Below are 11,814 nucleotides of genomic sequence, written 5' to 3'. Positions count from 1 at the left end.
AAATTTAATTAAAAGACCTGTCTAAATATATAAAGGTCTCATACAAGCAGATAAGAACTGACCCAAACTTGGGGTGGGGGGCACTAAGAAGAAAATTAAACAAATAAGGAAAAATATATAAAAATAAAAGTAGATGCAGAGGCAAAGGGCACGAACAAGACTGACTAAGGAGGGAAAACAACTTGATAACAGCACATGGTAAGATGTTCAACTACTCAATCCAAGAAATGCAAATTTAAACAAGAAGCTTTCCAACTAGATTCACAAAGATTGTTCTGAATGGGAGCATTCAATGCAGGCAGGGGTGCAAAGAAAAAGGTCCTCAAGAATTGTTTAGAAGAATATAAATTATTACAAAATTTTGAAAAGCAAATTGGCAGTAAAGTATTGAGAAACTAAAATTCATCCCCCTTAACCCAACTTGAAAATTCTGGGAATTTTCACCTCCCAGAATCGACCCAAACACTCCTGCCCTCAAGGTCCAAACATCTCAATATGGCATATGCCTTTCCAAGTTCCATCTCCCAAATCTCCCAGATATTTGCCGCTCTATCAATGCAAAACTACCTGTTTTTCCCTACTCGTATGCCTTCACTTCTATACATCTGAGAATTTCCTGTTTCTTTTCCTCTTTTTGTAAAACCCTTTACCCACTTTCTTGATTTGACTGGTTTTGCTTACTTTTACAGAATCAGGTATATTGTCAGTCTTCTCTGATCACCCTCCAGGTTGGTTTAGTTTCTTTTCTCTGTGTTTTCATAACACTTGGTACATATTTTTCCAGATAAGTTACACGTTTATTTAAATGCATATTTACATATTTATATATCTATTTACATATGTGTGTTTCTTGGTTTCTCTTTATATCCCCTATACTGGTGATTTTCAACTGGGGGCAGTTCTGTCCTCCAGGGGTCATTTGGCAATGTCTGGAGACATTTTTGGTTGTCACAACATGGGGGAAACTAGAGATGCTAAGCATCCTACAATGTACAGGAAAGCCCCCCAAAAGAATAATACAGCCCCAAATGTCATAGTGCCAATATTGAGAAACCCGTCCTACACCTAAATTCCATCCAGCATGGCACAGAAAAAGCATGCCCCAAACAAAAGACACAAAGTTAAAATTATCTTTTTAAGCCCAATTTATTCTTCCATATAATGGGTATTATATTATCTATGCTTGAAGTTTGCAGGGAAGATTAAAAGCGACAACATATGAACAAGGCCTAGTTCAAAACTGATACTCCATTTGTATTAGTTTATCCTAATAATAAAGTACATAAATTAAATAGACCCAGAATGTTTTGGTGTTGAAATGAGTCTTAAAGACTCTGTAGTCAAACCCTTTCATTATACAGTTGAGGAACCCCAATCTCTGAAGGCTAACAATTTACCTAAATCATTGACATCACATTTCAGTTTCTAGTGTAGTGGCAAACCACATTTTAAGTGCATGCATGAGAAAGGAATTATAAACTGACTCTTTTGTAAGACAATTATTTTGAGGAGATTTGGCTTGTAAATATAATTTTCATAGATGTGTATAAAATTTCCTTTAAAATAGTTAAAATACTAACCAAACAATGATCCAATTGAATAATGTTACCAGAAGTTTCACAGGGATTTATTTTAAAATTACTTTTTGGAATTTATGCAAAAATAGGCAAATGTATTAGAATACAAAGTTAAACAAATACATTCTTTTGATTGCAGGAGAGACATAGTCAGAATCCAGAATAACTTAAATAGCTTGTCTTAATACATAATACTTAAGTCCCTCAAATATTAACAGGCTTTCTGGAAACTATGCTAAAAATTAACTACCTTGTAATGAATGATTCAGTTTGTCTTCCTTACTCAATTCCTAATATATACAATGACTTTTTTTTTCACAAAATACAATTCGGAGGCACCATCTTACCTGAGATCTCAAATTCTAGTTACGGTTTTTAATATGGACACCAGTATAACCAGAATTTAAACAAATTATGGCAAATAAATTAAAACATTTAGGTTTTAACATCCATAGACTTTATTAGGTGTTTCTTATACAGTCATCTGGTATGTTTAAAGAGTGAGCAATCATATAAAAGGAAATATGGTCATAACTGATTGAAGTAATAAAATCCTGAAACTAAATAACATCTCATAATTCATTGCACAGCATATATTAGATTTCATTACATCAGTATATAGCCTAGTAGTAAATTCTCCTGGTGGCCATAAACCTCTAAGGTGTTGTCATCCTGAAAAATGAAGGGGAGGGAGTTGGTGAGGGTATAGAATGGATAAATCTTCAATAGTGTGGTGTGGTGCACTTTTCAGTTGTAAAGTTGCAGTGCATCGCCACCTAGTGGCAGAATTTAGTACCTTATTCCAATAAAGGGGCCTTTCCCTGTATTTTCTAGTTATATCCCATTCCCCTTTAACTGTATTCATATCTGATACTGCAGTTCCTAAACTTTACGTCACCCAGATGGGTAAACCCACTTGCACTTCACCCACCAGGCTTTCATTTATTTGGTTAGTATAGTTTCTATGCTCACCTAGCTTTTAAATTCTAAATTCTTCAGTTATTTTCAAAGCCATACACAGGTCTATGTACAAATATAGGACTATTACGGCTATAGCAACTTTGGGTTTTGGGCAAATTTTTATTCTTATTACTGAATCTTTTAGCAAATCAGAATAGTGCTTACCATGGGCCAGGAACTGTTCTAAGTGCTTGACATATAATGAAGTCAGTTACTTTTCAAAACAACCCTGTAGAGTAGGTTCTATCATTAGCTCCACATTAGAGTTGAGGAAACTGAGACACAGAGAATATAAATCACACTACTTAAGATACCCAATAAGCCCTGACCAGTGTGGCTCAGTTGGTTGAAGCATCATCCCAACACTGAAAGGCTGTGGGTTCGATTCCTAGTCAGGACACATACCTAGGTTGCAGGTTCTATACCTGGTTGGGGCACGTATGATCCCCGGTCTGAGCGTGTACGGGTGGCAACCAATTGTTTCTCTCTCTCTAAAAAGCAATAAAAAATGTCCTCAGCTGAGGATAAAAAAAAATTGAGGTCACCCAATAAGTGAATGAATTCCAATCTGGGCAGCCTGACCTAGAATTGGCTGTGAATTACTATTATTCTGTCTACAGGATGATGAGCCCAATAGGTTATATGAATATAACATTAATCATCAAAGTGTAAGATTCAAATATATTTGAAAAGGTCTGAGGAAACTAGAGAACTGAAACACTGGGCAGTGCCTGTTCGTCTGAAAATGCATCTGTTTCCTAGCTGGGTCTAACAGAGAAGCACCCTGACACAAAAACATTTACTCATCAACTGACCCTTACGAAACAAATAGTCCCTCACTAAGACGCCCCTTAACATTGGCAACTACCACTATCTCTATCAGTTTCTCTGTGACTTGCAATTCTGTCCCAACAGTAAAATCCCAATTTATTGCAAAGTCAAATCACAAATCTTACAAAATATTAACCATGTTAAAGAACTGGTTTTACCATGACCAAACCAAAACCAAAACCAAAATCAACATGATTTCAGAACAACGGTTTTTAGAAAATATCTCAATAGCAAAGAGAAGGGAGGCTCTTAGGAAATTTAATTAATTTTTCTAATATTTTAGCAAAATTTCAAGACATTATGTTCATGTTGTAAAAGTTCAACATACATGTCTGTCAACCTCTCATTTTGTGAAAACATACCAAATGTACACATATACTTTTGTTTTAGGAATTTTAGCTGACAAAAGACTTGTTTTCACACTCTGTTGTTTTGTTCGAGGGAAGATCCCGCCAGACACAGCAGGTGCCACAGTTCCTTCCCCACTCACTATGGTTCCATGCTCTGACTTCCACCAAAGACAGCAGTTTAGGATTTAGGGGTGAGAATGATGACATTAGCGAATGGTTTTAATTTACATTTAAAAAAATTACCCTATAACCATAAAACTTGCAACTATTAATAGTATCTAATCCTTCCAATATACTTTATAACAATCATTTCTAAAGTAGAAAAGTCACTGGGATACGGGGAAAAAATACATGCCCTTTATATTTTTCTCTATTGTTTATTTTCTAATACACGTCATTTTAAAAGAGAGGATGCAAACTCATCATATTTTGAAAGCAGTGGTTGAAGAGGGCTGTTTCCCAAATCTGTCACACCATAGGTTGAACTTTCTCCTTTCATTCAGTAACTTTTGAAGTCAGAGCCAGTCTGCTCAAGTGCTGTTTGCTTCAGATAAAATGGAAGTGCCTGGTGCCTGTTTCTTGCTCTTTCCATTCCTGCAACTTAGGCCCTAACGAGGCTTCTAGGTATCTTGCTAATATGCAAAGGCAATACGGGGTGACTTTCAGTTGGAAGAATATTATATCCCTCAGTAAATCAAGAAGTTACCCAACCTGTGAAGGAAACTGATTAAAATGGCTTCAGGAGGCAGTTATAATACTAACTGAAAAATACCTAGTAAGTTTGGAAAGAATTTAACAGATAAGTAAATTCAGTAGTTATTAAAAATAAGGTTTAGAATTCAAAAACTCCAACAGAAGTTATAATAGATATTTATTTTAAGTAATATATTTGCAACCCAGATGGTTTTAAATTGTACATTTCAGGTTTAATCAACGTCATTAAAATACTGAGGACAGATGTATTCACAAATTTCGATTATGTGATTATTTCTTTGCCCATTCTTCTCTTTCTTTTCTTTCCCGAATGACCTCTTTCAGGTATGGTTCAAGGTAGGGTTTATCCTAAAGAACAAATAAAAGAAAAATATCATATGCTGCTATCACATATAGGTATACAGTATTCCCTCACTTATCACAGGTATTACATTCTAGACCCCCTCCTGCGAAGTAGAAACCTTACATTTATTCTACACTCTTAAACCTACCTCACTTTAACAACATATGTATACAGTACCGCAAAATCCCACGATATACCAAAAATCCGTGGTAAATAATTAAATACAATATTTTTAAAAATCCCGTGATCAGTGAGGCCGCAATAAGGGAACTGCGATATAGAGAGGGACTATTATATTGCAAATACTCAATAGGTCTTAAGTAACAAAGGAAAGTCATCAAAATTAAGTTCCAATTAAGAAAAAATATTGTCAAGCAGACTAAGAACTGTCTGCTTCTCTAAAATGTAAAACCCACAAAAATATTGTAATCAGTTGTTTTGGTAGGTTATGAGTGCAAAGTGTGAAAGAAAAGAAAAAGAAATGAGAGTCTATAAGCTTTGGCCTAGTTTCAATGCAGTTTAAGGGGCAAGAGTTTGCTTCACAGAGTCCTTCCTGGGAGCTAGAGAGCCACCTGATGAGCTGATCACATGCACCCCAGGTTTTCATCTGAGCAGGAAGCAGAGTGAAGAGGAAGCAGAACAGCCTGGGAGGCAAAGACCTGGATTCTAGTCCTGGATCTCTGTATCAGAACCTTGTTTAGTGATTTTGGAACAGTCACTTCACCTTTGCATCTCATTTGTCTCTAAAGTGGAGTTAACATTTGCTCTATAAAAGTTAACTCACTGTAAAACTATTTATTTGTCACAACATTAAGAACTCTAAAGTGCTTTTCAAATGAATGTTTCTGTTCATAATACTCAACCCTTAATGGCCGATACTGTCAGATACACAACAGTTGTTGTACCTCCTCGTATTTTGTCCACTGCTCTTTAGGCAAGATCTGCTGCCTCATGGACAGGTCCAGTGCCCTCTTAATGCGAAACACCCTGTCGTTATAAAGGTTCTCAGGAAGTCTTCTTATGGCTTCTTTTACATCATCATCCACATGTATTGTATCATCTCGCATTAACCCTATGACAGAAAGCAAAAGATTGAATATGTATCTCAAAATTCAGGAATTTCTAAAAAAATGAATGAAATGTCTTTATGACTTACAAACTTAAGACTTGGGTGAAATATCATAAGTTAGGTAATAAAGGGTTATTAATGGATTATTTCTAAAATGGTGCCATGGAAACAACAGATGAACCCTTTAAAATCCACTGCCACAAAATTTATATTTTAGCTAAAACAAATTTTAAAATATTTAAAATGTCTACCTTGTTTTTAAACACACATCAAATTTTTTAAAATCTATACTTTTAAACTTCATAGAACTCAAATTTCAAATACTAAGTGGTGGAGTTGGGAGTGGGAGCATGTAAGGAAAATGTCCAGCTACCATATTTAGAGAACACAAATTATTTCCACTTCAAACATTTGAGACAATTCCACCCTCTCTTTTCCAAAATAATAAAAATAGATGTGATTTAACATAACAACAAAGGGTGACCTAATTTTAATACCTTCCAATGTATGCAAGTACAGTTAAGTTATTTATTTGGGACCTATAATGACTTTTGCAAAAGTACTACTCCTATGGTGGAAAAAAAAAAGGAAACAGAAAAAGAAAGTGTAGCTACTCACCCAGTTTATTGAATCCTGCAGCACCGTAATACCATTTTCGAATGCCTTCCAGCCACCGGCCTGATGCTGCAGCTGATATTATCACACTGTTAGTTGCTACAATTTACTTATTGTACTATATGAAAATACTGATAAGACAAGCAACGGCTACTCTGATAGTTTCCTAGTTAGAAAATGCAAACATATGAAGGAATTTCCTTTGTAAAGCACATATTCTAGGCCCTGCCTGGGTACCTCAGTTGATTACATAGAGCATCGACCCAATATACCCAGGTTGCAGTCTGAACCCTGGTCAGGGAATCTAACAGTGAATGCACAAATGAATGGAACAACACATTGATGTTTCTCTCTCTCTCTTTTCCTCCCTCTGTAAAATTATATTTTTTTGAAAAGCATATGGTCTATATACTGTAGATAAAAATTGCTTATTTCATCTATGAGCAAAAGGGATTTCAGGGGAAACAATAAAATGGGAAAATCATGGGGAAAAGGGGTAAAGTCAAACACCTAATGGCCAAAAGAGTTACAGGAACAATATTGCCACTCCAGTCTCTCAAAGTCAAGCATGTCCCTTTATGTCCCCCTGCAACTATCAGAATTAAAGGGCTAGGATACAGAAAAGGAACAGGAAACTTCTCCATTATTTGTAGTTTCAGAAATAGATTACAGGTAATAAGTGTAAACTTTTCTTTTAAAGAGGGTTGGGGTTATATGAAAAGAAGGTGAGATTTCAGGATAGGCTGTTAGGTCTAAATGACCTTTATCCTCTAACATTTTTATTCTACATGACCTTTTTATTATTTGGCTATCCTCTTTAAAACTATATGTATTTCTGGGAGGATTTTTGATACCATTAGTTAGTCATTTTATAGCAAAAGAAGCCCATTTCCCTCCTTGCAACCACTGAACTTCCCACCAAGAGAATGGATATTTGAAAACTAATGAGGAAAAACAGGTAATGTTAAAATTCCCTGTGGAATAGGACTGAGCTTGCTGGGGTAACCCTAATAGTTGCTAAGGGCAACAGGATAGTGCCTGATGTTTATAGGAAAGATGTGGTGCAGTAGGGGAGGTAAAGTCAGTTAAAAATATCTTTTAAAATTTTGTCTAGGGCTAGCCCCTTACCAAGGAAGGAAAGCAAACTCTCCTTTTACTCCAACCCCTTCTGCATCTACTCCTTAGCACATCACAGTGTACAAGGCTGTGGTAAATCTCCTTGGAAGTTAAGCACTATGGATAACGTTGCTTCTAGCAACACAAGTACCAAAGTGCCAAGAGTCTACAAACACACTTGTAGAAAAATCAATTATTTGTAGATATTGTAAGCAGCGATAGTGATAATGATTAATATTCATTTGACACTCATTGTGTGCCAAGCACTGTCCTATTTGCCTTCCCCAGATTAACTCAGTTTATTTACATAGCACGCGTGGCCCTGCAAAAAGGGAATTAAGTCTTATAGAAGTCATCCCATCCAAGATTAAAGCCAGCCAGTGAGTTGAGGCCAGGCCTAGCTAGTTCCAAACACTGCATGCAGGCAGAGTGCCTTCAATATTTGTAAAGTTAAATTAAATAATGAATTCTTAAGTGTCTCCTCCACTCTCAAAAAGCTCAATGTCATTTGGGTTAATGAACTGTTCTGGCAATTTGATGTCTCCTAATAGCTTCACAATTGCTGGGTGCCAGGAAGAAGGGACCAATATTTTCTAAAAGCTTCGTCAATTTATACCGCCAGAGGGCAGATCAGCAACAACGACCAAAAACCAAAAACCAAATTCTATTTGATGTTCGTTTTAAATATTCCAGTAATTTCTGTACTGCATTCAATAAATGTTTGTTTTAGAGCCTACAATAAATACAAATTTCTTCAAACCTACAAACCAAGATGACGTCCCAGATAAGGTTAACTTGAAGCTTCCCTGTAACCCTTGCTCAGCTATATCTAATTCTCAGTTAGACAAGCGCGAGGGGCGGAACGCTGTCTCCAATCCTATTTCCTCCGCTGACTGTGCCTCAGCTATCTGCGTAAAGGGCAAACTACCATTCCCCTCGTCACGCTCGCAAGACAATTTATCGCGCTAATGCACACGACAGCGTTTGGCTCACAGTAAGCAATCAAGTTCGTTTTGGCTGAAAGTCATCCACTAATTATTTCCTTGTGCCCTTGAACTCTTCTAAGGTCAAGAGAGAGGAATGCCACGCAGAGGCAGATGGAACGCCGAGGAAGTCGGAGCTACCGCGAGCACCTTCACCAAGAGCAGGTCCGCATCCCAACCCCCTAGGCAAGCCTTGAATGGAGGACAGCAGAGGGGCTGCGGAAAAACGTCCTTTAGGCTGGACTGGAGCCGCCCCTTCCCTTAAGCTGCAAAACTGGCCACTTAGAGACAAGGAAGCGAAGCAAATGGCTGCGAAAAGGAAAGGTTGCGCGTAGTGATGCCCACCAGACAGGACATCAGTTACCTACCAGCTGGCCTGCTCGCCATTTTGACCGGACACTGACGCGTTGCCTACTGGGTAAGTCAAAGAGGGCGCTCTGCGTCCAGTGCGCAGGCGCCTCAGCTCACGTCGCGAGGCAAAGAAAGACACCTGCGCAGGCGCGGCTCTGGCGACCGAAGTTCAGTACCTGTCGTGCGTTCCTTTCCGCCTGAGTTCCTCCCAGAGGAGTAAATCGGGCGTTTTGAGCGCCAGGTTCCAAGAAGCAATTCGCGTGACGTGATGGGAAAAACCCTAGGGAAGGAATCAGGGCATCGGGACTACACCCAGGGTTCTGTCAGTGACAGGCTATGAGAAATTTGACAATAATTCTGCCCTGGTGCCAAGCAACATGCTAAGCGTTATGGGCATGTTCTCACTTAATTCTAATTCTTAAGTACTATGATTATCCCTCTGGAGAGAGGAGGAAACAGGCTCAGAGGGTAGGATAAATTGTCCAAGGACACACCGCTAGGAAGAATCCAGATTCATCTTCCAGAATCTCAGAATCCAGATAAAACTTTGGGACTCCTTAATTCCAGGGCCATATGCAACACTACTAATCTAGGAATACTTTGGTCGTTGGGTTCTCCAGCCATGTTAGTACAATGCTAAAGGTTAGTTCAGGAAAAAGAAAATTAGTATTAAATCTGAGGTATATAGCAGAATTTGCAGGCAATTAAGGTAAAAGCAAGTGTTCTTTTAAGGTCTCAGCTCCAACATATTTAGGGCGTAAAAATCGAGAGAAAAAAAAAAAAGGGGGGTATGACTGATGCTCAACCAGGTATTATGGTGAACTTCTACCATTGCTACTCTCTTGGTTAGCTAAGGCTTCCATAACAAAATGCCAGTCTGGGTAATTTAAAAACAAATATATTTTCTCACAGTTCTGGCGGCTAGAGGCCCATCAGGGGGTCAGCATGGTCAGTTTCAGTGAGAGCTCTTTCACTGTGGCTTGCAGTGGGCTGTCTTCTCACAGTCTGCACATGGCAAGGAGAGCAAGCTGTTTTGTTTCTCCTCAGGGCACTAATCCCATCATGAGGTCCCCAAGGTTATGACCTCATCTAACTTATTTTCCAAAGGTCCCATCTCCAAATGCCATCATATTATGGGTTAGCATTTCAACATAGGAATTTTGGAGGGGACACAATCCAAACCATAGCAATTACCCACCAATACCCACTTTTGTTTTCTTTGGTCTTGAGATTTGGGACAGTAGAATCCATCTCTTAAGTTCAAAAAGTTAGATATAATGGTCTTAGTTCATTTCAGTTCTAAAATTCTGTTCTCTTTTTTTCGTTCTCTGTGCCACCACGATTTTTCATATTAGTCATCCTGTATGCATAACTAAATGAACACATACCTAAATGTTAGTGATGTGAAAGATTTGAAGAAGTGCAATACATTCATACATTGGCACATTACCTTACAAGTAACAGTAAACTCTTCTTCCTTTCTCTGTATCTCCTAAGTTTCAGTGGCAAGAGAAAGAAGAACTTGCCAAGGGGTCAGATACCCAGAACTGTCACAAATCCATCTCATATAGGCATTAATTCTAGAGCCTGGATGTTTGCTGGTAGTCATTAGTGTTGATTCAGAAATGGTCTTTGGTTTCCCTTCTGGCACATGGTACAACTGCACTTCTCTGAACCTTTAAGGCTAGGTATGGCCATGTGATGGTCTGGCCAAGAAAAACGTAGGAAGTTTTCAAGAGCAATTTTCCACATTCCTTTCTCTTCCGTAGGTTGACTGCTGTATACTCAAGATGGTGGAGGTTCCATCAACCCCTATCACTAAGGATGATGTAGAGCAGAGCCTTTTTTGGTTACAAGTTGGACGTGAATGAGATAAAAACTTTGGTGGTTTTAATCATTTGAAGTTTTAGGACTATTCAGTACAACACCACAGCTAGCTTATTCTGATATGAATAGGTTGTTAATAAGGCAAATGAGGTTCTCAGCCATAGAAAGGCCTGACAAGATGGTTCCATGTTTTTTATCCCAACTGTACCTTCTTCCTTGTTTCCTGTTTATTGATCTCATCCATTAGAGACCTGCATGAAGGCACAGATCTATGCCACACTCATCCTGTTATTCTAGGAGCTCAACTGCTGAGTGGATGAATAACATATTTAACAAGAAGGCCACTATACTTGGCCCTTTCCAATCACAAGTTTAGTTTCTCATGAGGTTTCAGGATCTAACACACCACAGAATACTGGTACACAACAAACTATCCCTGAAGTTACGGGTGTAAAACACTGTTTCTCCCAATTCTGAATTCAGCTGGGTAGTTCTCCATGTGGTATCTGCCGGAATATGCAAGATAGCCTCTTCACTCACATGTCTGGTACTTAATTGGCATCACTCCAACAGCTGAGATTTGACCAGGACTCTGTTTCCACCAAGAGGATAAAACCTCATGTGCAAGTGGTTATGAAGCAGAGGCTTATACTGTCCCTTAGACCAAATCACATGGGCTCAGGTTCATCCTGGAGGAAACTACATAAGTGCAAATAACAGGTGTGGTTCCCTACGGGCCCCCAGTGCTAATGTTCTACTCAATCTTGAGATCCTAAGGCAGACGACTTAAGTCATGATGCGTCATTTTCCAAATTATCAGACGTAGGGGTTAAATCATTTGCCCAGGATTACATAATATCTAAACAGTAAATGTAAAAAAATAAAAAGCATCAATTCATGTTATATATCTTTGTACACAAGCAGTAAGTTATGATCTTTTACTATGTCTTACTGCCATCTACTTACTTTCCAACTATTTTCCTCCTTATCCCTTATTCTTTCCTGATTCTCAGTAGCCACCTATGGGTGACTTTGAATATGTGCTTGGTACAACAGGGTAGATAGTCCAAAACTGGAT

General features: G+C 38.2%; 1 protein-coding gene across 1 annotated transcript; it reads right to left on the bottom strand.

The window, feature by feature from the left end:
- Positions 1–4,572: 4,572 nt before the first annotated feature.
- On the bottom strand, positions 4,573–9,009 carry UQCRB (ubiquinol-cytochrome c reductase binding protein). Its single transcript, XM_090283545.1, has 4 exons — positions 8,927–9,009; positions 6,463–6,534; positions 5,681–5,847; positions 4,573–4,780 (listed from the first exon to the last, which is right to left on the bottom strand). The coding sequence occupies exons 1-4, from the start codon at positions 8,943–8,945 to the stop codon at positions 4,703–4,705; spliced, it is 336 nt and encodes a 111-aa protein (XP_090139671.1). The 5' UTR covers positions 8,946–9,009; the 3' UTR covers positions 4,573–4,702.
- Positions 9,010–11,814: the final 2,805 nt, after the last annotated feature.

This window comes from Furipterus horrens, unplaced genomic scaffold (assembly GCF_987537825.1).
Source record: "Furipterus horrens unplaced genomic scaffold, mFurHor1.1.pri manual_scaffold_7, whole genome shotgun sequence".
Taxonomy (NCBI): Eukaryota; Metazoa; Chordata; class Mammalia; order Chiroptera; family Furipteridae; genus Furipterus; species Furipterus horrens.
This window is presented reverse-complemented; position numbering and strand designations above follow the sequence as displayed.

Excerpts from the sequence above, each read along its gene's own strand:
- UQCRB (XM_090283545.1), bottom strand. Across the intron at positions 5,848-6,462 it reads TGCAGGATTCAATAAACTGG|GGTTAATGCGAGATGATACA; the intron begins GTGAGTAGCTAC and ends TTTCTGTCATAG. Across the intron at positions 4,781-5,680 it reads AGTGGACAAAATACGAGGAG|GATAAACCCTACCTTGAACC; the intron begins GTACAACAACTG and ends TTTGTTCTTTAG.